At 35.0% G+C, this 27,461-nt stretch overlaps 1 protein-coding gene across 2 annotated transcripts in view; it reads right to left on the reverse strand.

Annotated features, from left to right (window-relative positions):
- GABRG2 (gamma-aminobutyric acid type A receptor subunit gamma2) overlaps nt 1-27,461 on the reverse strand; it is a 117,770-nt gene that overhangs the window by 65,525 nt on the left and 24,784 nt on the right. For both annotated transcript variants that reach the window (XM_024753384.1, XM_024753383.1), the window contains exons 2-6: nt 24,576-24,727; nt 22,811-22,878; nt 20,283-20,503; nt 17,938-18,020; nt 15,225-15,362 (exon numbers count right to left, since the gene is read on the reverse strand). In XM_024753384.1, coding sequence (XP_024609152.1) covers nt 15,225-15,362; nt 17,938-18,020; nt 20,283-20,503; nt 22,811-22,878; nt 24,576-24,727 — 662 coding nt within the window. The remainder of the gene's footprint in view (nt 1-15,224; nt 15,363-17,937; nt 18,021-20,282; nt 20,504-22,810; nt 22,879-24,575; nt 24,728-27,461) is intronic.

Consider the following 27,461-nt stretch of genomic DNA (forward strand, 5'->3'; position numbering starts at 1 on the left):
TCCTCTTTGATTTCTTCAGTGATCTCTTGGTTATTTAGTAACATATTGTTTAGCCTCCATGCGTTTGTGTTTTTTTATATTTTTTCTCTGTAACTGATTTCTAATCTCATAGCATTGTGGTCGGAAAAAGATGCTTCATATGATTTCAATTTTCTTTCTTTCTTTTTTTTTTTTTGCATTATGTGGGCCTCTCACTGTTGTGGCCTCTCCCATTGCGGAGCACAGGCTCCGGACGCGCAGGCTCAGCAGCCATGGCTCATGGGCCTAGCTGCTCCGTGGCATGTGGGACCTTCCTGGACCGGGACATGAACCCCTGCATCGGCAGGCAGACTCTCAACCACTGTGCCACCAGGGAAGCCCGGTTTCAATTTTCTTAAATTTACTGAGGCTTGATTTGTGACCCAATATGTGACCTAACCTGGAGAATGTTCTGTGTGCACTTAAGAACAAAGTGTAATCTGCTCTTTTTGGATGGAATGTCCTATAAATATCAATTTAATCTGTCTGTTCTATTGTGTCATTTATAGTTTGTGTCCCTATTAACTTTCTGTCTAGATGATCTGTCCATTGTTGTAAGTGACGTGTTAAAATCCCCCACTATTATTGTGTTACTGTTGATTTCCTCTTTTAAAGCTGTTAGCAGTTGCCTTAGGTATTGAGGTGCTCCTATGTTGGGTGCATAAATATTTATAATTGTTATATGCTCTTCTTGGATTGATCCCTTGATCTTATGTAGTGTCCTTCCTTGTCTCTTGTAACATTCTTTATTTTAAAGTCTATTTTACCTGATATGAGTATTGCTACTCCAGCTTTTGATTTCCATTAGCATGGAATTCTTTTTCTCTCCCCTCACTTTCTTTCTGTATGTGTCCCTCGGTCTGAAGTGGGTGACTTGTAGACAGCATATATATATATATATATATGGGTACTGTTTTTGTATCCATTCAGTGAGCCTATGTCTTTTGGTTGTAGCATTTAATCCATTCACGTTTAAGGTAACTGTTGATATGTATGTTCCTGTTACCATTTTCTTGATTGTTATGGGTTTGTTTTTGTATGTCCTTTTCTTCTCTTGTATTGTCATTTTTCCCTTGCTTTCAATAATTTTTCTTTGTCTTTAATTTTTGTCCATTTACTACTATGTGTCTTGGCATGTTTCTCCTTGGGCTTAGCCTGCCTGGGACTCTCTGCACTCCCTGGACTTGATTAACTATTTCCTTTCCCACGTTAGGGAAGTTTTTGACTATAATATCTTCAAATATTTTCTCAGGTCCTTTCTATCTCTCCTCTCCTTCTGGGGCCCCTATTATACAGATGTTGTTGTGTTTAATGTTGTCCCAGAGGTCTCATAGGCTGTCTTTATTTCTTTTCATTCTTTTTTCTTTACTCTGTCCCATGGCAGTGAAGTCCACCATTCTGTGTTCCAGGTCACTTATCCGTTTTTCTGCCTCAGTTATTCTGTTATTGATTCTTTCTAATGTATTTTTCATTTCAGTTATTGTGTTGTTCACCTGTTTATTTGTTCTTTTTTTTTAACATCTGTATTGGAGTATAATTGCTTTACAATGGTGTGTTAGTTTCTGCTTTATAACAAAGTGAATCAGTTATACATACATACATATATATATATATATACTCATTGTAGTTTTGATTTGCATTTCCCTAATGATTAGTGATGTTGAGCATTCTTTCATGTGTTTGTTGGCAGTTTGTATATCTTCTTTGTAGAAATGTCTATTTAGGTCTTCTGCCCATTTTTGGATTGGGTTGTTTGTTTTTTTGTTATTGGGCTGCATGAGCTGCTTGTAAATTTTGGAGATTAATCCTTTGTCAGTTGCTTCGTTTGCAAATATTTTCTCCCATTCTGAGGGTTGTCTTTTGGTCTTGTTTATGGTTTCCATTTGTTCTTTAATTCTTCTAGGTGTTTGTTGTTTAATTATTCTAGGTCTTTGTTAAACATTTCTTTCATCTTCTCCATCTTTGCCTTCATTCTTTTTCCGAGGTCCTGGATCATCTTCAGTATCATTATTCTGAACTCTTTTTCTGGAAGGTTGACTATCTCCACTTCATTTAGTTGTTTTCCTGGGGTTTTATGTTGTTCCTTCATCTGGTACATAGTCTTCTGCCTTTTTATTTTTTCTCTTTCTTTGAATGTGGTTTTTGTTCCACAGGCTGCAGAATTGTAGTTCTTCTTGCTTCTTCAAACAGAAAGTTTAAGAATCATTTTATTCTTTTGTTATTTCACCTTTGACTCTGAGAATGGCATGCCACAGAATGAAAAAGCACAGCAGAAAGAGCAATACAAGAATATGTATAATATTATATATAAATTTTAAACCACTGAGATTTGAGGGTTATTTTCTATCATAGCATAGTCTAGCTTGACCTGACAAATACAGTCTGATTCTACCTTACATGTGTGCAGTCAACTTACATAGATAGATAGGTAGATGCCACAACAATAACGAGAAAAGAAATTACACACTAGGCAAAAATATAGCCAAGGACAAGTCTTTCTGCAAACACAAATTCAGAACAGCTCAGTCATCACTGGATTGGAAAACTGGCCTCTCAGCAAACACAGGTATCTGTTTAGTAACTTATTCTATGGTCTTGGAAGAAGTCTCTACCCTTTCTGGATACTTTTCTACAAGATTGCTTGTACATCATGCCACCTGGGTGATGAATATCACCTTATAGAATTACTGTGAAAAGTGAATGAGATGATATATATATATATATAAAGGTCTTACAAATGCTAGCACATTATATTCTTATTATTATTACAGAGTTGGTAGTATCAGTACTATTTTAATGGACTGCTGATTCATAGCAGCCCAATTTATATAATTAAACACAAAATAATAAATTAAGTTCATACCTTGTGCTCTTGATTGCAAGTGTTATTTCTGTTTGAGGAGGCCAGGTGTCTATTCTTTCTCTTCTATGAAAGCCATGTCACAGCCATTGTCCTATGTTCATCCTCTGCAATTTCTCATTCACATGAATTCATTGAAATTCCACCCTCGCTATTCACACCCACGGTGGGCCTATTATTCCCAGGCCCAATTCATTTTTTTCATACCTCACCTAATTTACCAACCATCTCTATGGCAAACCCCTGGGCCTCTTCCCCCACAATAGCTCCCAGAGTTCTCTATACTTGACAGATAAACTAGATCTATTAATTGCTGAGTTTTACAGAATAAGAAAACATGAAGAAATTTCTCTTAGGAACTCATGGGAACGTGGAAAACCTAAATACCCACCAGACATTTGCTTTATGACAGAGCTGCTAAATATCAGGAAATACAGAAAAACATTTTAGGGGTGAAAAGGACCTTCACATTTAATCTAGTTAATTTTTTAATTTTGAGATGAAGATATTGAGGGCTGAAAGAGAAAATGACTTGCTCAGGGCCATTCAACTATATGGTAACACAACCACAAAGGAAACGCTTAAAAGGAATCATAGTTTTTTTGTGCTATATCCAGCTGCCTTATTTTATCAAAGAAGATGAAGGAAAAAGTGTTCATTGGCTATGCAAGGCTGCTAATCAGTAATGTGCAGGAAAAGTGCAACACATGTTGTAGTTGCTTAGATGTAAGCTGAAAGAAAAAAATAAAAGGAAAATACAGAGAAGACTAGATGCACAGATGTCCATATATAGAACTTCACAACTCTGTTTAAAATCCATTTTCCATGAAAGCAGGTGGTAGAGATAAACTGAATGAACTTAAAATCAATTTGCATTGCATATGCTAGATATTTATGATAAATAAACCCATTTGTAGAATGTGAAAAGCAAGTGAGACCTAGGTTGGCTAGGTTCTGACACTTCTCTGCAACTCACTGTCTACTCTCAGACAAACCTTGGTTGATTAATAGTTTTCACATTTATTTCTTACAGTATCATTTTGTGATAGAAATTCTCTCCGCCTATTAAAAGTAAATGAATATTCTTCATTTCCACAGATACGTATTTGTTCTCATTTGGGAAATGATTATCTTTTATTTCCCCCTATTTCGAGTGAGATATATATAGTTCGAATGAGATGCATATAGCTTTCCAAAATAAGGAAACAGTAGTTCAAGAAGAAAATCATATAGTCCTGAAAATACAACAGGGGGTGTTAGGAATTTTGGTAAAGGAGATTGTGTGCCTCACCCACTAGGACAGGTGAGAATTCAACTCTACCCAATCATTTTCAAATGCAAATGACAACCCAGATATTTAAGATGTAAAGATGTTTAAGATTTGCATACGAAATTTCTCAATTGTTCAGTGTTGACGGAAATAAATAGAATTTAACTCTGTCCATGTCTAATTATCTGTGCTATAGGCTGTAGTTACACAATTGACTACCAATTTACAAACAGTGATTTTTACCTCTTTGGAGTAATTACCCAAAGTAAAATTACAACTGGCCTTAATTTTTGATATTTAGCCCTAAAATTTTATTTTTCTATCAATCTAATTTTACTCTCAGTCACTAATACTGGTAACAAGAAATCACCAACTTAGAAAATGTAATCATTAAGTGGTTACAATTAATGTTCGTGATTGCATTATATGTTTAGCAAGGAGGTATTTCACAGCTCATGCATTACACATTGTCTTTTATATTACAAAGCTCTTCACCACTTATCAGTGAACAGTAGATATGATGAAAATCAAAGTGAATGGTGCTGTAAGTCATACGAGTAAAGGCAGATTAGAAATCATGTTTGGAAACTATTCCAGTAAACTCAGTTATCTACATTGAAGCTTTCGTCTTATTATCAATGTTATTTATTGTACTTCAGTATTCACAAATAAAGATACCATCTTATAGAGCTGATAGAGAAATGCTTATGGGCAAAACAATTAGGTCTGTGGAGGGTAGGGGAGAAGAACTAGAGAAAATGCTATTTTCTAGTATTTCTTTTTGACATTATTCTGAGAGATGATGTATAACAAGGAGTAGTTAATTTTAGGGTGGATTAATTGGGAGACAAATGTGAAAAATTAAACATTTAAGATGTGGTTTATATGTTAAACATGAAGCACTGTCAGTTTCTTGAATAACAGAGACACCATATATAAAAGTAAACAAGGGGACTTCCCTGGCGGTCCAGTGGTTAAGACCCCATGCTTTCACTGCAGGGGGTGCAGGTTTGATCCCTGGTCTGGGAACTAAAATCCCACATGCCGCAAGGCATGGCCAGGAGAAAAAAAAAGAACAAAATAATGCCATTTGCAACAACATTCATGCAACTAGAGATTATCACACTAAGTGAAGTCAGAAAGAGAAAGACAAATACCCTATGATATCACTTATATATGGAATCTAAAATATGACACAAATGAACCAATCTATGAAACAGAAACAGACTCACAGACATAGAGATCAGACTTGTGGCTGCCAAGGAGGAGGGGAGGAGGGAGAGGGATGCACTGGGAGTTTGGGGTTGGTAGATGCAAACTATTATATTTAGAATGGATAAACAAGGTCCTACTGTATAACACAGACAGGGAACTATATTCAAAATCCTGTGATAAACCATAATGGAAAAGAATTTAAAAAAACATATATATGTGTATAATTGAGTCACTTTGCTGTACAGCAGAGATTGGCACAGCATTGGCATAACTATACTTCAATAAAAAAGTTTTAAGTAAGCAAAAAAAAATATACTTAGTCATGCTTAACATATGTGTCAATTCTCTAGTCCTTGGGCTTTTCTGATCTCTTTCTGCCCTGGATTAACAAAACTAACTGTTCTTGATTTCCTAAACGAGATAGACTTCAGGAGTGGCAAATGAGAATAGTAAACAAATGCTGCTCAGCCCCAGCATGTATACCCCAGAAATGCTTTTCCGGGCTATTACGCCTGCAGTGTGCTGTGACCTTCATAATAACCTCCTTCTGAAGAAAAGAAAGTTAAGTATAAAACAAAATAAAACAAAACAAAGCATTATTTTCCTCACTGCTATTTGATGCCCTTTTCAGTCTCTGACATGCTCATATTTGCATAGCTGCAATGCTGGATAGCATTATTTTCTGAAAATGCAAAAATAAGATGAAGGAATTATTTGACTGCATCAAACAGAGTGAAAGAAACATTCAATGAGTCTGTGTACAGAGCACAATGTCTATAGAGTCAGTCTCCACCATCTCACATTTTCATGTTTTTAAAAATTATTTAATGGTTTACATTTATTTGGGGACAGCAGCTGAACAGGAGAGCTCTTTTAGTTGGATCAGTCACATTGAAGAACATGTCTTTTAAACGTAGCAAAAGAAGAATTTCGATTGAATTAGGAAACACCATATACTTGGATAAAAATTAATGTTGTCTTGACCTGCTTGGTTTTGATAGACGGTCAAAATAAGATATTAGTCCTCAAAATTACTGTAAATAGTAGTCATGCAATCCTTTTATTATGTTTTCTTTCTGATGAGACTTTTCTGCAAGTAACACTATTATACAAATATACTGGATCCAACAGTTCTTTAGTTAAGGCCAGATTTGCCTGGTGATCCATAGGTTCACTTAGAAGTGAATAATAATATCTTATAAGCAATAAATATGTTTCTGAAAAAGTAAAATATTGTTGCTAAATTGTTTCTCACTTGATGTTATTGCCCCATGTAAATATAATTGCTATTCCTATAAGTTAACATTTTTTTGATATATGTATATAGTTATCATATTAAATGCTATTACTTCATTGCACTGTCTCTATAAAAGTAGCTATTATCAAGTTTAGAAATAACATTTTTATTTTAATTGATTCATCTCTTTACCTCATGTGTTTGTGAAAGGCAGTGGGGTAAAAACTTGGGATCTGGGTAAATAACTCTATTGAATAGCCTTGAACAAATTACGTAGCTCCTCTAAACTTAAGTTGCTTCATCTGTAAAATGAAAAATATTACTGCTCTGAGAAGCTTGTGAGAAATAAAATGATGTCACGCATGTTTCACAGATGCTAGAAAGTCATAAAACCCACTGTCCCTTCCTAGCATACAACTGAGCTACACTTCCCAGACCCATATTTATCTCCACAGGAACACACAGCTAGTTCTTGCCCACGGAATGTAAGCAGAAATGAAATCTGTCACCTTGAAAACAAACAATCTTCCTTAGACTTCCTATGACTCCTCTGTGCAGCCCCTCTCCACCTCTGAAGCCCCATTTCCTCACTAGGTACAGTCAGAGCAACCTTGGAATTTAAAATTCCAATGTGGGATTATTATTTTTTTTTTTTTTGCTGTACGCGGGCCTCTCACTGCTGCGGCCTCTCCCGCTGCGGAGCACAGGCTCTGGACGTGCAGGCTCAGGGGCCATGGATCACAGGCCCAGCCGCTCCGCGGCCCGTGGGATCTTCCCGGACCGGGGCACGAACCCACGTCCACTGCATCGGCAGGCGGACTCTCAACCACTGCGCCACCAGGGAAGCCCCAATGTGGGATTATTTTTTTAATAGTTAAACCTCTTTTTTTATTTCAAGTATAGTTGATTTACAATTGTGCTAGTTTCTGCTGGACAGCAAAGTGATTTTGTTAGATATATATATTCTTTTTCATATTCTTTTCCATTATAGGTTATTACAAGATATTGAATATAGTTCCCTATGCTATACAGTAGGACCTTGTTGTTTATCTATTTTATATACAGTAATTTGTATCTGCTAATCCCAAACTCCTAGTTTATCCCTCCCCCACCTTTCACCTTGGTAACCATAAATTTGTTTTCTTTGTCTTCAAGTCTGTTTCTGTTTTGTAAATAAGCTCATGTTATCATATTTTAGATTCCACATTTAAGTGATATCATAGGGTATTTGTATTTCTTCCTAACTTACTTCACTTAGTATAATTTCTAGGTCCATCCATGTTGCTGCAAATGGCATTATTTCATTCTTTTTTATGGCTGAGTAATATTCCATTGTATATATGTACCACATCTTCTTTTCCATTCATCTGTTGATAGACATTTAGGTTGCTTCCATGTATTAGCTACTGTAAATAGTGCTGCAGTGAACATTGGGGTGCATGTATCTTTTCAAATTAGAGTTTTCTCCAGATATATACCCAGAAATGGGATTGCTGGATCATATGGTAACTCTATTTTTAGTCTTTTAAGGAACCTCCATACTGTTTTCCATAATAGTTGCACCAATTTACATTCCAATGTGGAAGTTTTAAATGTGGTACATGAATATTCCAGTATATATATATACTAATAACAAAACAGATTTTTAAAAAGGAGTGGGAATGTCATCCCTTTAAGTTAAAAGCCTAAAGGAGTTTATCTTTGCATTTGACTTGCTTTGAAACTGTCAAAAACTTGATGAAGGGAAACATTCTAGGAAATCATTAATTTATAAAGAAAGTTACTCCTACATTGAGACATCTATAGTGTAACCTTGGTTACATCAAAGATTATAAATAAGTCCAAGGACTTTAAAGAAGCATCTAGTCAAATGCATTCTCTTTAGAAATAAGGAATTTTCATCCCAGAAAGGGCAAGTGACTTCTCCATGGCCATTCCTGGCCCAGCTCTTTATGTAATCCATTCATTTTCCTCTCCTGAAACCAAAGTTAATTTTTCTAAATTGAAGCTTAAAAATAAAATAAAAATCTATTACTGTGCAGTCTTTCACACTGATTTCATTTAATATATTAGGTTGCTTCAAGTAGTTTGAAAAGTTTATTATTGACTAAAATGGGCTCACAACTTACTGTGATTCCAAAGTAACCCAAGACTGTAGGACTGGGTTACAGTTGTTTATTTCTCTCCTATCATTTAGGTTTATTAATTTTTTTATTCCAATCTCTTCCATAAAACAATTACCATTAACTTATATATGTTTTCATTTCTCTTTTTATTTTCCCCACAATAGTTTATGTCAATGATGAGTATCTTTACCTGTGTTTGCCAAAGACATATAAGTTAAAACACAGCCTAGAAGGTGGAGCTATTTTTTTCTTTTTAAAAAATTAATTTATTTAATTTATTTATTTTTGGCTGTGTTGGGTCTTCATTGCTGCGCATGGGCTTTCTCTAGTTGCGGTGAGCGGAGGCTACTCTTCATTGTGGTGCGATGTCAGAGCAACCTTGGAATTTAAAATTTCAATGTGGGATTATTATTTTTTTTTTTTGCTGTACGCGGGCCTCTCACTGCTGCGGCCTCTCCCGACCTCACTAGGTACAGTCAGAGCAACCTTGGAATTTAAAATTCCAATGTGGGATTATTATTTTTTTTTTTTTTGCTGTACGCGGGCCTCTCACTATGCACGGGCTTCAGTAGTTGTGGTGCACAGCATTAGTTGCTCTGCGGCATGTGGGATCTTCCTGGACCAGGGCTTGAACCCGTGTCCCCTGCATTGACAGGTGGACTCTTAACCACTGTGCCACCAGGGAAGCCCTATTTTTTTTTTCTATTTGGAGAATTATTTGACCAATATGTATACACTTATATAGGCAGAGAAGGTTGAACTTGAGCTTAGTATTAAGAAAAATGAGCACAAAGACCTGAAATAGGTTCAACTTATCCAAAAAACCTCAAGAAAATAAAGGATATGGTGTGAGAATAATGGGCAATATTTGAAGATATAGGGTAGATTACATATATTTTAGAAATCAAGCAACAAACATGGACTTCATCCACGGAGCTGGTGTTTTTAAAATTGTGGTCTGCATGCCACTGTTGAAAAGTAAGATGAACTTAGTGGTACAGAGTTCTTTTTTAAATTTTGTTTTAGTATTTATGCATTCCTTGTAATGGAAATCAAGAAAATATAACTTGCACATGGAATCGAAGCCAAAAAGGTGGGTTAAAGACAAAAAGGAAGTATATAATAGTTAATGTACATGGGAATGCCAAAAAACTATGAAACAATGATGTTTACATTTCTAAGGACGATATGGAAGATTTAATGGTTTTCTAGACTTATCATGGTGACTATTTTGAAATGTATAGAAATATGTTGTGTACCAGGAACTAACATAGTGTTGTAGGTCAATTAGACTTCAAAAACAAACTCATAGAAAAAAAGATCAGATTTGTGGTTATTAGAAGCAGGGGTGGTGGGAGGGAGAACTGGATGAATGTAGCCAAAAGGTATAAACTTCCAGTTATAAGATAAATAAGTACTAGGCATGTAATGTACAACATGACAAATTAACACTGCTATATGTTATATTTACAAGTTAAGAGAGTAAATCCTAACCATCACAAGGAAAAAATTTTGTTTTCTATTTTTTTAATTTATTATGTATATGAGATTATTGATGTTCACTAAAGTTATGATGGTAATCATTTCATGATATATTTACATCAAATCATTATGCTGTATACCTTAAACTTATACAATTCTGTATGTCAATTATATCTCAATAAAACTGGAAGAAAAAAGATTTAACGTTTTTCTAATGTGGGAAGTACATGATATATTTCTTTTTGATTCATAATAATGGCAATGGTGTCCCAAGAATGTAGGTTCTCCTAAGAAACTCATTTGCCCATTTTTCTAACCCACATCTCAGGATGAGAACATCAGGAACAAAGCTCTGCTTGATACCAAAAATCATGTAGATAATTTGGTGAAATGTCCATGGCAATATGACTAGAAAGAACAAGGTCTTCTACTTGAGAGAAAACAATGAGTAATGGAAAAATATATAGTAGAATTCTGCATTACTTATTTAATTGAGGGAAATTTTATGGTTTTATCAATATAATTGTCACAAGCAATCCATTTTATAATTACCTACTAATCAACAACTCTAAGCAAATCACCAGGCTAATAGCATCATGGATACAAAGATGATTAAAAGAAGGCTTCCACTGGGAAGTCTATGACTAACTGGAATGAGAGGGCAGAAAAGGGGGAATAAAACAACTGCTAAAAAAATATAAGGTGGAAATTCTGTTTTCATAAAGTAGGTGAAAATGCCCTGGGGGGAGTCTGATGATAATGATGATGGTGCCTTCCATTTACTGAGTCCTTTCTATGTGTTAGGCACAATTTTAAGCATTTTCAGTGGATTATCTTACTTAATCCTGAGAGTAACCCTGTAACATTGGTGATATTGAGCTTAGATATATTCAGTAATGTATACAAATCAGTGTTCAAACCTGAGCTGTCTGGCTCCAAGAGTGCACATTCTGGCATTAAGGTCTGAAAGGTTTCACTGAAGAGAAGCTGTTTTTTTATGTTTTAAAGTCATAAAGAAGGTAGGGCTGAGTTGATAAGCCATGCAAAAAAGAAAGGAGACTGAAATTCAATGTGTGTATAGGATTAGCTATTTATATTCATAAAAATATTAACAAAGTAGTTCTGTCACAAGCTGAGAAATAATAGAAAACCAAGCTGGAAAGTTCCTGAGATCAGGGGCTTACATATTAGGAACAATAGCTTGTGCTTAATTGAATCTCCTGAATTCTTGGGACATGAGGAAAGCCATGGTTCAGGAAGACTTATTGGGACACAGTGCAAATAAAAATAGTGCAGTGGTTAAAAGCATGAGTCTGAAAGCAAACCACCTGAATTCATGTCCCAGCTGCCAAATCTGATCCCTGCAAGTAAATGAACCCCTAGAAGTCTGTTTCCTTAACCGCAGTGATACCTTCAGTGTTAATGACATTAAATATGACTATGGTAATGAGAATTAAAGTAGGTCATGTATATAAAGTGTTTGCTATGGTACATGTAGTTAGTGCTCAGTAAGTGCTAGCTTTTATGATTAATGTATAAAGGATAGACTGTAGAAAAGAGAGACTGACAGCAGGGATGTAGTTTAATAGGCTCCCAGCAGAGTCCAGATGAGAACAGACACGATCGTGAACTAGGACAGTGGCAATGGCAACTGAAAAGAGGACAGTTACGCAAGATATTTCAGAGGTATACGTGTCTTCATGATTCATTAGATGTGGGAGGCGGACATGTGACTCTGAGTGTTCACGCCTGGCTCACTGGGACAATGACGGTGCTATTACCACATACAGAGCAATCAGGAAGAGGTGATGGTTTGAAGAGAAATCATGGATGCAGAATCTATCTTGATGTATTGACCAAGAATTAAAGGTATTCTTCAAGTCTTATCAATCTACCACCGAGGCAATATTTTTCTCAGGAGTGACACACATATAAATGGTGATAAAGATGATTCAGGTGGTGTATACAGAATTATCACATAGCCTCTAATTATGTGTAAGAAAATTCCTTCCTGCTTCTTCTACCCTTCTGTTTAAATCAAGGAAGTGTTTTACTTTGGTGCTAGTTACCCTTTTCCTTTTCTCTACTATCTCTTTCTTTCTTTTTCCACATACTCAGAGCCCAGAGAACACAAATATGTGCACTTAAAATTTAAGAACATTTGTTCACTTTTCATTATATTCTTATATCAATTTCTATTTATGTCAAATGCTTCTTATTTTCCAATTATGGTCCTAATGTGAATTTTCCTTTAAAAAATCATTTTACTAATAACAAGGAATCAATTTAAAGAACAAATATACTAAGGAACCCACAGTACAGTCACCACTTAGATATAACAAAATCATGAAAGGTGGACTTGAATGAGTGAAGGTTAGCAATCTCCGCAGTAAACTAGGCCTAATTTTAGGCACTATTCTCTCCTAGTTTTGACAGAGGCTTCTCAAAGGGAGATACATTTACTATAAGTCTAAGAGAAAACCATATTGTTGTAATGGTCAAGATTCAAAAAGGCTATAATTTTGATCTTCTGATAACTTCCCAAGAAAGTTGTTAATATAACTTCCTTGTAGATATTAACTAGTTATGGAGCCATGCTTTGAAGATAAGAATGGCATCAGAAATAAAACAAAGATCACACAGAAACTTCCAATCATTACAAAATCAACTGTCACAATAATCAGGCTGCCTGTCGGCATTGGGGTTAACTTTCAACTCAGCCCTTTCTCTTCCCAGAGGCAACTGGAATGATACCACACACAAAAAACAAACCAGCAAGAGCAGGGAGTGGACAAGAAGACCAAGGTGGAGGCTAACCCCCATATTAAAATTCACAAGGAGTTGATACAATCAATTAAATGATGCTACTCAATATCAAATCTGATATCAATACGGTTTTGCTTTGATTTCTCTAGGAAGGGTGATAGCCTTGTGATACCTTGATAAATTTTCTTGCCATGCTTTAAGTAAATAGATTATTTTCTTTTGGATGTATCTCTTATTAGACAGTAAATACTCTAGATTATTCTCAGTATGAGACTTTGGGAAGGGGATGATGTCAAACCCTATGATATAAAGCCAACACTTCCCTCACCACTGTTTGGTTTTAATGCCACTCCGGGCTTAAATGACTGAACAAAAGATCTGCTAGTCATAAATTTGTGGGTTCTGTTTTAGGGTGCTGTAATAACTATACAGATATGAATATACAACAGAACTTAATGTCCAATTTCTTATTCTGGAAACATACAGACTTAGAGGTTATTTTTACATGTGCTGTCTCACAGATGGAAGACCTGTTCTAAGGCAGTCCTGAATCTGTTTTGGGGACTAAAATAAAGACTGTTCTAGTACTTGATGGTCAGTATTTCCAATGAATAAGCAAACATAAGGCCACATTTTAAAAATAAACTAGAGCATTTCTTTGATTTTATTTCAGATTCTTTTTGCAACTTTTTTTTTTTGAAGAAATCTGCAAATGCCAAAAACAATGTTAGGTTTTTGATTTAGAGGATGATGCTTATGAAGGTAGAATCTTAAATTTCCATTTCTGTCTAGGTCTGTAATTTGTTTCTCCTTGTACAACAGACCAAGGCCTTTTTCTAAATTAGTCAACACAAAAATATGTCCTATTAATTTCAGGAGGAAGACAATCAGGTATGCATGAATAAATCAATAGAAAACAGCTTAATTCATGGTAACAAATACAAAAAGTATGTCTTAATATGGTAAGCTATGAACACAACGTTTATATTTGAAATTAGGACATTTAAATTCACATAACTTTAAAAAGGAGCAGCTGGAATAATCTATATGGAATATGCACTCAGGGGCTCCCCTGGTGGCGCAGTGGTTGAGAATCTGCCTCCCAATGCAGGGGACACGGGTTCGAGCCCTGGTCTGGGAAGATCCCACATGCCGCGGAGCAACTAGGCCTGTGAGCCACAATCACTGAGCCTGCGCATCTGGAGCCTGTGCTCCGCAACAAGAGAGGCCACGACGGTGAGAGGCCTGCGCACCGCAATGAGGAGCGGCCCCCACTTGCCACAACTAGAGAAAGCCCTCGCCCAGAAACGAAGACCCAACACAGCCAAAAATAAATTTTTAAAAAAATACGCACTCAGCATTGCAGAGGGTTTGTATTAACCTATAGCCACCCATGAGACACATCTGGTCTGGAAATATGTTTGACTTACCCCACATGGTTTTTTAAATCACCTTCAATTAATACCGTTAAAAATTATGATATTTGATATAAAAATACTATAGATTTTTAGTTTCTCTTGAAAAAAACTGAAGTCCTGACCACATTAGGTCCCATGCATACTTGATAATTATAACTAATACTATTAGGCACTACTACTTATTGAATGCTAAGTGTTAGGTATCATTCTAAGCATTTTACCTTTTTTTTTTTTTAAATACATACAGTATGACTGTGAGGCAGATCTTTTGTCCACATTGGTTATCTGTGAGAGCTGGTCCCCTGAGAAATTCAGTAATTTCTTAAAATATGTAGCTGGTAAATGATGGAGTTGGGATTTGAACCCAGGCCTGACACCAAAACCCAGTCCCTTATTCACTGATGAAGCCAGTTCAAAATATTTAATTACTGAACATGGAATTAGTCATATCCACTCTGGTCACTTTTCTGCATTTTTGAGAAGTTAATCTTCCCCATGTGATGCTTTAAATATGAAACATATTTCTTAAAAGAAACATTATGCCTATTAAGTATTTTCTTCTTTTTTAATAACTGTTACTTATTTTTCATAGGGGAATTAAGCAAATAATTTGCTTATCCAATTTGAATCTAATTTGCTTTAAATTGATAAAATCCATTTATATTTATGTATTGTACTAGAATACCAATTATAATTTTCTCTAGTAAATGAAAACACTTCATTTAATTTTCTGAATATCATTTCTAGACAAGTGTTGAAAGCTTCTAAATCATATACACCAGAATTTAAACTCTGGAAGGGTCACTCAAAATTATTTTCAAGTGCATCTTACCAGAAGTTGTCTTCACTACTTCAGTGGTATTTCTCAGTCCAACAAATGAAAACTGATAAAGCCTCCAAGATCTTGTGTCACCCACTTCAACAGAACTACGCTTCCATTGATAGACAATTTCTTCACGTGGATAGCCATCTGCCATGAGATAAGAAAGCACACATTTTAAATGATTAAAAATGAACATATGTGGCAACCACCTTCTATGAACAAGACACTGAGGGAGATACCAAGAGAGATAGTTTGGACTTCGATGAGGATCTTGGACTAAAAAGCATTACCATACGGAAAATCAATACAATTTCCCATATCCTAATGGGAAATTAGATTTAAAAACCATGAGGTCAAAATTACCCATGAAAAGCACTTAAATTGCATAGAAGGTACACTATACATGGTTTTGTATATACTATACACATACTTTACATTGTCTGGGGTAAGATATAAAAAGTAGCCAGTATATAGTACATATGCAAGATATTGTTTATGATGAAACCGAGTCAACAGGGTAAGATTTTGAGAGTCATGCAGAAAACAGAAAATAATGGAAGAAGAGCAGACTCAAATCCCTCCCCAGGGCATGTCCTTGGAATAGAAGATGATTGGGAAAAATTACCTCAACTATTTACATTATTCTCTCTCTCAATTTGTTGAGGCTTCATTTTAATATACACAGAAATCTGCAACTAAAAGCAGTAAGTAGAAATGCCAAGGGGAAGATACCAATGAGAACTATGTAGATTCCTTACAGCTCAGTTAGGTTCAGCCAAAACAACAGAAAGCATTCATGAAAGAAATATTACACTGATAATATAATGATTATCAGTACCTTTTCCTAGCCATAATATCCTAGAAAGCTTTCTCAATTTTTCTTCTACATTATTCATTTACTTATGGGGATGATGATCATACTTATTTCATGGAATTGATGGTCAATATATATTTGCTGAATGCATAAACATCATTTTATAAGTAAGCTGCAGAATAAACTCAAGATAGATAGATAAATGATAAAACTAGAAATCTTCTCAATTGTTTGTCTTCTAATAATGCTGTGGAAAGGTAATTTTGATTATGGAGGCTGATTGACTTCTTGGAATAAAATCCCTTGTTTCCCTTTTTTCCTTTCTTTTGGTCCAACTCTTTGTCCACTATATTTTATTAATAAGAAGAAAGAAAAAAGAAAGCCGAATCCCCAGATTGCTATTGAGTGGTGGTAGCACGCTGGTAGGGCTGGGTGTGGTGAAAACTGAGAATACGAATGATAATATTAAGGAACTTCCTATGGAGAACATGTTGGTGATTGAATTGTTTTAATAGCAATAAGTAATATGAAGCTGATTTTGGGTTCAGAAGACAATTGTCAATCAGGAATCTGATGGCATAGAAATCACTATTTCTTAAGGTTTAGCTGACTCAGTAGAGGAGTAGTCCCAGTTGGAAAATTAAAAGAAAAGAAATCCAATCTCCTAAACCTTAGGTAAGCTTTCACTAAAAAATATTCTATTCTTGGATGAAGTAGAACATATGAAATAAGATTTATAATGGAAATTTTTCTCAGTATGTATAATATACAGTGACATTTTCCTTCGGTTCTCTCTGGAAATGATGTTTATTGAAAACAGGTGATTGGTTTTCTCATCTCTTTCTTTCTTTTTTTTTTTGAAAGTATTGTTATTATGATTTAGTTGGTTCCTAGGAGCCTCCATCACTCTCTGGCTGGGAAATTTTACCTATATTAAAAACTTAAAACTCATAGCCAGTTTTTCATTCTACCCAATATGCACAATTGACAGTCCAAAAATAAGAAGGAGGTGAGCAATCTAACACAAATGCAGAACAAATAGTGAGGCAAACGTAGGGGAAACTGAGGCTTCTTTTCGATTCAGACAGGAAATAGCTGCGAAGGTTACTAAAGCTTAATTTGTATTAGAATCATCATGCTCTTCTTGCTATAGTCTATTATCTGATGATAATAATAATTAATAAAATAATAGAGCTTTTGATTAAGTCTTATTATGTGTGATGTAGTGTACCAACCATTTTACATATATCAACAAAACAATATTGAGGTGAGGCAGGTATTATAATTTCTATTGGGCACCTGTGTTATGAACTCATTGAGAGATTTAGTAATTTGCTCAAGTCTTTAGTGATGGAGTTGGGATTTGAATTGGACCCACATGACACCAAAAATCAGCCTTTTGCTCACTGGTAGATAACTAGTTTTAGTTATTACTAGAACTCCAGGTGGAAGAGGTAATTTTCAATTTTGTTATCTTTATAGATATATCAAAACTGGAATGAACAAGCAACATTGTTGGATCTCTGTGTGTCCTGATATGTAAAGGGAGAAAACAACTAGCAAATGTACTGCTACTCTCTTCTGGACCCGCGGAGGGAGTGGAGATGTATAATGCACATTTACCTCTTTCTACTGAGGCCAGGACAAGCTTTACAATCCTTCTCAACAAAGGGCTCCAGGAAACAACTGCCAGTTTATTAAAAGTTTATGCCTCAATGAAATCTATTCGTAATTCCTGATAAAATGGATCCTTTTTTTATGATGAAAGAGATTGTCAAAATCTTCAAAGTCAACAACACTGCTTAATGCAATTTTGCATTCTGTTTAAGTCTCCCAATTAACTGATATTGCAATCAGCAAGACTAAGTGGTGAGAGGGGATGCAGAATATAGAATGAGTATTACTTACAACTGGAGAATTCCAAGGGACAGGAGTGTTCATCCATTGGAAAATTGTGCAACTGTAATTGGCACTCAGCATCAATTGTCAACCTAAATAGGAAAATATGAAACATGAATAGACAGATTTTAGACTGTTTTAAAAAATGTACATTAGCACAATTTCTAGTGACCATTTGTTTTTATTCCTGGAGAGTATGTCACACATTCTTATTGATAACAAAAGGTGATCCTCACTGAAGACATTCACCAAGTCCAGGAGAAAATTGTTTAAGACTTAATGTAGTCCATTTACTTTCACAGACTAAACAATAGGATCTCGTTGACCTGCAACTCGATTTACTCAATATTTATTAGCCCATAATTTTTTTGGCAAATTAATCGCACACATGAGATTGCTCAGTGAATGCACTTAACTTACTGAATAGAACAAACTGTTTTAGGAACTTAAACTCATTCACTGCATGTAAATGAATGCAGATAATTCTCAGATCTTATCTGCTAATTAAAGCAGAACTTTCTCTTTATAAGTACTTGTTAGCTGTTAGCTTTAAATTACTATATGTGAGTTTAAAAATACCTATGTTTCACAATGGAGTATTATGCATTCTTACAAAGGAACACTATAAAGGCATTATATAGGATGTTAAAGAGTAGAAGAATATCTAATAGCAATCAAGAAATGTTAAATACATATACACAGACATATCAGAAAAATGTTTGCCAATGAGTCTCAATTATTTTGCATCTGAGGTGCTTACTAAACATACAGATTTTCTTTCCCAGTAGAGCCTGGGACTCTAGGAGGGAGAAAATTTAAAGGAGTCCTAGATGTTTTGACCACCTTTGGGGAAGTATGAGTATATTGTTAAATTGTAATGGTGATGGGTTGATGATTTTTTTAATTTCATATTTGTTAGCTATATTTATTACAATTACAGATATCAATCAAAGTAATAAAAGTTGTTTTATAAACATTTTATATTAAAAGTTTAGAATAAATTTTAATTGGGAAGATTTTATTTTTCTATGGTATAACAGAGCAATTACTGATCTTAAGATATAATTAATAATCATTGAGCCCTTAATTGTCTGCATGGCACTGAGTAAGGTGAATTTTTCTCTCATTTAATAAGAGTTATTATGGCTTTATTGTACTTGGACTTGTCCAAAGCCACAAATCTAGTGGCATAGTAGAGATTTGAACCCAAAATTATGTCTCCAAAGCTAGAGGTTTTAATCACTGTCACTCAGTAATTATATGCTCTTCCAAAGAAAAGATTAGTTTTATTCATAAGTGAAATTATAATTAAATTAGATATTTTATTAGTATCATTTCTCCAAATTAAACTGGAATTGTTAAAATTGAAGATAATGTAGATTGCAGATAGGTACATAGATATATATCTATGTGTATACACACATATTCATAACTCATTATAGATAAGCAACTCATTATAGATAAACAACATATTCATAAGTCATTATAGATAAGATAATGCTTATCATTATAGATAAGCATTATAGATAAGAAGAAAATCATCTCTCTATATAGATTGGCAAACTCATTCAAATCTTGAATGAATCTTATGAGAGATATTTTTGAGCTGGGGTCCATAATTTAATATTGTACAGTGACTCTGCAAGTTAATACAAGTGGAACAATGACTATAGTATTATGAGAACGATAAAGGAACTTGAGATAGTGTGACTTTACTTAATACTTCAAAAGTTAGACTGAGCTCTTATTTAGCAGACAAAATTTGATTTCCACTAGAGTCTAATTCCAGTCATTACCTTACATCTAATTTAATAAAACCCATGATGAAATCAAAATATATGCAATGAATTTCTTTTGTAATTGTGGCTCTTTTTTCTAGTAACTGATATAACTCTGATGATGAAGGCTTTGGATCCAGTTTAAAGTATTATATTTTATATCTTGAATATTACCTATGGCATAAAATATATGTTAGAAAGGCATTTAACATGAACCATTTTGAAGCTACAAGTTCCTGGATAGTAAGACCTAGAAGAATCATACTATTCATAACTATTATTGAAAATATATACAAATAATTTAAATATCTGCTGTGCTTACTTTTTTATTAGGCTCATGTCCCTGTGAGAAAACAGAGTTCTCACATCAGTCAAAGAAAACGTTATACCTATGTCCTTTGAAAAAGTTCATTGATAACAGAAAAAAACCTAATTTTGTATCATCACGTACTATTTTGATCAAGCATGCCAACCCTGATTTAGGCTTGACATCTTTCGTTCTTTTTGTTTTAAGAGAACATGACTGATCTTTGCTTTATTCCCAGCAATTACTCCTTTCCTTTTCCAAAAGAATACCTTAAAGTGTAGAGCACTCGACCATCATTCCAAATTCTCAGCATCCTATTGGGGGTGGTTATCCAGTGTGCATCGGCCTTTTTGGAATTTCTGAAGAAAGTGTCTGGAATCCAGATTTTCCCCACCATGTTGCTATTCAATCGGAGGACTTTAATGGTGCTGTTAAATTTCAGACGTCTGTCATACCATGTTTGGGCAAAAAATATATCAATTGTATATTCCTGTTTTAAAGAAAAAGATGAAATGGAACATCTTTTATATAGTAGGATTGTATTGTAGAGCATTTGTGTGTATTTATCACATATGTTCTCATTGCCAAAACAAAGCAAAGCTACTTTGGCTTTGAATAGTCCAAAAGAAAGCAGAAGCTTGGCTAAGGAGACTCACCCATCTTTTGTAGACAATACATTATGAAAAACTAGACCTAAGTGAATTCTGGTAAAAGATCATAGCCCTGACACAGTTGTTTGCATTAGGTATTTATGGAGCAGTTTCTCATGTTATTTTGGGCCAGCTAATTCTTTGTCACGGGGGCTGTCTTGTGTAATTTAGGATGTTTACTACCATTCCTAGCGTCTACCTACTAGGTGCCAGTAGCACCAAAAACAAACCCCACCCCCAAGTTGTGACAACTAATAATATCTCCAGACATTGCCAATTGTCTTTGAGGAGATCAGTTACTCAGGTTCAAAAACCACTGCTACAGAGTAAAAGAAAGTCCAGAATCGTTCTCAAAACGGTTCTAAACCAGAGCTCTGGAAGCTAAGCTGCCTCACCTCGCAATGAAGTGAGGATCCTAGAGAATCTATCTTGTTGGGTAGTATGAAGATAGAAAAGGGGAACACACTATACACAAAAAGCACTTTGTGCCCTGTCTGGCAGACAGCAAATATCCAAAGTAAGGTAACTATTTTTAGTTTTTACTATTACAGTTGTTGTCTTCTTTTTATAAACAAGAGGAAATGCACCAATTAAAAGACAATCTTTACTACTGTACTAATCTCTATCACAGAACATATTTAAAAAGTGCTATGATGACAAGTGACTCTGTAATAATTATACCCTCATGTACGTATATATCACTAAAGTGGCAACTTTAATCACAGAAAAGAAAGTGTGATGTGAATTAGTCCTGGGATCATAACACCCAAGATCTAATTTGCCTATCATATTTAGATATTATTTAGCATGATTTTATAATTCTATTTTAATCATGTCTGTAAATGAGAAAATTAAAGAACAAACCCTTGGTGTTCTTAGAACATGACCCCCAGTGTTCTTAGAATATGAGAGTTGGGGGATGGGAGTCATTCACATTTCCAAGTCCAATCCCCTCAACCCACCACCACGTATGATGAAGAATACAAAAAATCAGGATGAGACTATACTCTTCTTCCTTTGACGAATCTGCATTGTTCTGGATTATATCCTTGCACTCCTGCCCCTGTATCTCACTGTAATTCACTACATCGTCACTGGAGTAAGTCATACCACTTTGTTTACTGGTTAATTGCATATTTGCAGTCCACAAGTAATGAGAGGGGAACTTCTTCTATGAAATTCTTTATCAACTAATCAGTGATGTGCCAATAGGTAGAGTAACTCAATAATTTCTGATCCACATTTGGGCAAACACACACACACAAACAAAAGGTTTAAAATTCTTTAAACCAGCATTTCATAAACTGTGATCCTGGGACAGTAGTTCTGGGCACTAGTATTCCTGAAACTGTAAGTTCTGTGTTTAAATAAACTACATATATAGCTGATTCTTCTTAGATATTTACAACTTGCATCAGAATTTTAGTTGTAAAGAAGTAACATGTTAGCATTTGTTTAATAGTTAAAACAAGCAAACTTACTTGCATGGAGTACGCAGGTGGTGGTATACTTTTTTTTAATCAGCCCAGTTGAAAGCAATAAATGTTTTTCATCTCTCTGACTCAGCAGAGCATCGTTATTGCTTGCTTGGCAAACACTATTTTAAAGTTACAGTATCACTATGTTATGTTATGTTATGTTATATTATGTTATGTTATGTTATGTTATATTATGTTATGTTCTACTCTATTCTACATAGGCTCCAATCTAATTTCTTATTTCAGATTTGGATAGAAAGCTTTATAAAAGAACAAAGTTACATTTATTGTTAAATCTAATGCACTATTTCTTCTGAGAAACAATTCTGATTTGAAGCCAACTATGACCTCTTCACACCTTGAATATTCTAAAAAGTAGTAGAGCACTATATTTTATTTTGTAGTAAGCAGGACCTACCAAATAAGCAGTGAGTGTTGAATTTTAAGATTATAGCATTTACCCAAGGTAATTTTATACCTATGATCACATTTAATTTTTGTAACAAATCATTTAAAATAATTATCTTTATATTACAAGGGAGAAAAAAGGATCTGAAAGATTCTCTCTCCCTTCCAAATTTTTTTTGTTGGTATAGCCCTTGCTATTTCCGTGTTACCACATTTCCTCTCTAATATGTTAATAAAATAGACAACCAATTCGAAACTTACCATATTGATAGCATTCACTGGACCAATGCTATTCACATACATGTCTGTGTGAATTAATGTTGGTTTCACTGTAAAGAGAACCATAGAAATATGTGCATATGGAGAAGCATAATATTTTAATGCTTAGTCCTTTTTATTCTAGAAAGAGATTTATTTATTTTGCTACATTAGAAGTGCTTTATTCACAGCTAACTTGTTGCTAGTGACTAATTTGCTACATTTAGCTATTTATTTTCAAAGAAGTATCTTAAGCACATAAATACATAACAAAGCATAGCAGAGTTTTGAAACTGATTATCTTTTTAAGACCATATAAAAATGAATAAATAAGAAAACACTGCTCAGATTTTCTTCATCCATCTCTCAGATATCCTGAATTTTATTATTTTTCCTTTAAGTTCTAGAATTGATTTGGGCATTCTAACTTGACTGGGCCCATATAGAAAAAAATAGCTACTTAGTGATCTAGAAATTAATAAGCATTAGAAACATGGAGACATAAAAAGCAAAAAGTATTATGAATTGTTTTTTAAACATTCCTCCCTGTTGATTCCTTTTATGACCACTTTATCCTCATTCACCTCTAGCCAATACAAAATCAATCTTCCTCAATGATTTAATGAATTCTGTGACTCATCAAATAATATGAGGAAACCATATGGAAATCCAATACACGCCTATTCGTCAAAGAGGACTGATATTAAAAATCATGTAGTATTACATCCATGGCCTAATGAATATGCTCTATTTTCATTTAACATTTAATGAACGAGGATTCATAATACCATTCATTCTGGGCTTCAATTCAACAAGTACATTTCTCTCATCTTTATCCATTTTCCTTGAAGTGCCATGCTGTAAGTCTCTGTGATGCACTGGATTCTTCACTCCTCCCTGCATCTGTACCCTTGCCTTCACATCAGTGAGGCTACTTCTCTGCCTCTGAACTTTGAGCCTGACCATTTGACTTGCATTGACCAATAATATATGGACGGAAGCATTAAGCCTTATGAGTTTCTATTTTCTCTCTTGTTCTTTGCTATTGTCATGAGAAGGATACTTCTAGCTAGTCTGCTGGTCCCAGGAGTGGAATGAGAGTACAGCTTTCTTAAATGAGCAGCTCCAACCTGGCTGAGCTTAGATTAGACCACCCCCAGCAAAGTGCTAAATAAATGCTTATTACTGTATACCACTGAAATTCTGTGGTTGTCTGTTACACAGCTATAGATAAGCAGTATGTCCTTTCTTTCTTTTTTTAAAATTAGTTTTTATTGGAGTATAGTTGATTTACAATGTTGTGTTAGTTTCAGGTGTACAGCAAAGTGAATCAGTTACACATATACATATATCCACTCGTTTTTAGATTCTATTCCCATGTAGTTCATTACAGATTACTGAGTTCCCTATGCTATATAGTAGGTTCTTATTAGTTATCTATTTTATATATAGTAGTATGTGCTTGTTTGTTTTTGATGTTTCTTCAAAAAGAAGTTGTCACTTTTCTTCTATAGTCTTTGTCTGAGATGTATAGGAAAATTTAAATTTCTCTCTCTCAAGCTAACTTGAAAATCATCTTTCTTCATTTTGAACTTATCAGTGCCCCGTCTACCCCCAGACCTGAATGCTGTTGATACATTCTTTATTTTTGCAGTATTTAGTAAAAGTATCATTTATATCCTTCTGGTTATTGAAATGGGCTGATGCTCTCTCCTCATGTGGTAGACTTGCTTTTATCTAACACACATCACAAAAGGTTTTAACATACCTCCTATATCAGGTCGAAGTTTATTATCATATCCTTCCAGGAGGTTGTTTAAGATGACAGTGACATCACCCTCCGGAACCTTTGGAGTCAAGACCCATGTTTTGTTAGAAGCATAATCTTCATAGTCATCATCAGATTTTTGGCTAGTGAGGCTAAGAAAACAAAATATTGGTCAAGAAATATAGACTCCATCCAAGTTGACTTTTACTCACAGACCACTGGTAGGAAAGGAGAAATGAAACAGGATGACAGGAATGAGTTACACTGGATTACAGTGAAGATTCTCAGCTGAGGGTTAGTCTAGCTAATTAAATTTCACAGATGTAGATTAAAATCTATTAAAGTATACTCTTCAGTTGTCCAGAATGCTCTGTCCTCCCATCTATAAGTATACGATGTTTTACCAGTTACTTTTGCCTTTTCCATAGTTGATGTTCTTCCTGTCCACCTGCCCAACTTTACAAAGGACTTATAAAAAAACAAACACGGGCTTCCCTGGTGGCGCAGTGGTTGAGAATCTGCCTACTAACGCAGGGGACACGGGTTCGAGCCCTGGTCTGGGAAGATCCCACATGCCGCGGAGCAACTAGGCCCGTGAGCCACATCTACTGAGCCTGCGCGTCTGGAGCCTGTGCTCCGCAACAAGAGAGGCCCGTGCACCGCGATGAAGAGTGGCCCCCGCTTGCCACAACTAGAGAAAGCACTCGCACAGAAATGAAGACCCAACACAGCCAAAAATAAAAATAAATAAATTAAAAGAAGGATCCACATTAAAAAAAAACAACAACTCTGGCCTGAATCATGAAAAAAAAACCACAACTATTTTGGTGAAAGCAATGCTTAAATGATCACAATGTAGTCTAGGAGTTCAGGCATAAGGTCTACTTCTTCCTCCTTTGAGAAGTTAACTTGCTCCAACCTATTAATGAAAGTAAGAGACTGGTAATTAGATTCACTCCCACAAACTGCCAGACAAGTCTCTCCCCCCTCAACTGAACTACTAAGGAGAGGCTCAGTCTTGCTGCCTTTCCTTCCTCCAGGGTGTGTGTATGTGTTTTGTTTTTTTTTTTTTTTCCCTCACTTGCACTGAAAGCAAGGGCGGTTCATTTATCTTTGATTGTTAAGAACCTGGTACTATGAATAAAGATGTAGCTGTAGACTTTAAACCACTCTTTATTACAGCAAAAGCTCCTGAGCTAGAAACTCACACTAATGGTTAACGTACTACAATCATAGAAGTGAAATGACCTATTTTGAATAATCAGAAAGTGACAGGATAGTCTATGATTCAGTTTTCTATGCCAAAACCTGTCAGAAAAGCCACAATTGGACCAGAAACTAAGGCTGATGTTGGAAGCATACTGGAATTCCTATAGTTTGCTTCTCCCCTGCCGCAAACTCCATCCTCCTCCCCTCCACACACAAAATGATTATATTTGCCAGATCTAGGGGCAATGTAAAACCTTGCAAAAGCTGCTATTTTAATTTTTATCAATATTCAGTAAATACTGGTTACTTTTGTTGCTTATGGTGAAATAAAAAAATACAAAATAAAGTTTCTCATCCCATTTCTCATCTTCAGTTTATTTTCTTGAAGATATGGTAAGAAAGAATCTTGTCAGAAATCAAATCACTGCCACAGTACCCCAAACATGTATCATATTCTCAAACCATATATTACACTCAATTATACTCATTTGTCAAGATAGATAAATATATACATATATAACATATGTATATGTAAAGATAAATAGATAGATGACTAAATATGGTAGGAGAAAGCTGATTATGTGATTAATCTGGTTTGAGAATGAGGATGGGAGATGAAATTTTAAAAGTAATCACTGGCATGAATCAACTTAGTAAGCAAGTAATCTTTTTATTCCTTTAAAGCTTTATGAATAGGAAACATAAAAACTGAGTCACACATTTGCATAAAACCTGACATAACCAGTCTTATATCTTGCACTTCAGTTAACATAAGAACTTTAAACAAAATTTGAATTTCATAGGGCACCCCTAGAGGGTATGTATGATGGGCTGGACAAAGCTCCAACCAGCTCTCAAAGAGAATTACTTCAATGCAGGCAGAGAGCAGTTGTCTGATACGAAAATTCCTCTTAAGCCTCAATTCATTATTTCTCTAGAGCACTGATGAACTCTGTGTAATAGAGTTCTAATCCTATGACCTAAATCTTACTACTTCTTCCTCCTTTGAGAAGTTAACTTGCTCCAACCTATTAATGAAAGTAAGAGACTGATAATTAGATTCACTCCCACAAACTGCCAGACTGGCATGAATCAACTTAGTAAGCAAGTAATCAATTCATCATTTCTCTAGAGCACTGATGAACTCCGTGTAATAGAGTTCTAATCCTATGACCTAAACCTTACTACTTTAAGAAGAAAAAAAAAGTTATCTGACAAAGAAATTTTCAAATCCCCCTGATAACTCATTGAGAAAAGAATGTAGTTAGCCCACTGGATGTTGGATGTCATCATTATGAAATTTTATCGCTGTTTAATTTGTTCAGGCAAAAGTGCCTTTTCAAAAAAATCTCAACTTCTTCCTTCCTTTCTCTCCGTCTCTGTCCTTCCCCTTCCCCCTTCCCTCTTTCCCTCTCTGATAAAAGCATCCTATTAAAGTTTCTTCAAGGAAAGGGAAGATATATTAAACAGTTTGGTATGCTTGTTCATTGCACTTCCTCATACTAACAAATAAATAATACAAGGGTGATGGTGCCATGTTACCATTATTACTATTTTCTGGCAGACCAGGAGGGAAAATACATTAAGTGAAAAGAAAAGGGATACTTCTGGGACTTCCCTGTTGGTGCAGTGAATAAGACTCCATGCTCCCAGTGCAGGGGACCCAGGTTTGATCCC

The sequence above is a fragment of the Neophocaena asiaeorientalis genome, unplaced genomic scaffold (genome assembly GCF_003031525.2).
Source record: "Neophocaena asiaeorientalis asiaeorientalis breed wild unplaced genomic scaffold, Neophocaena_asiaeorientalis_V1.1 scaffold268, whole genome shotgun sequence".
In the NCBI taxonomy this organism is placed as follows: Eukaryota; Metazoa; Chordata; class Mammalia; order Artiodactyla; family Phocoenidae; genus Neophocaena; species Neophocaena asiaeorientalis.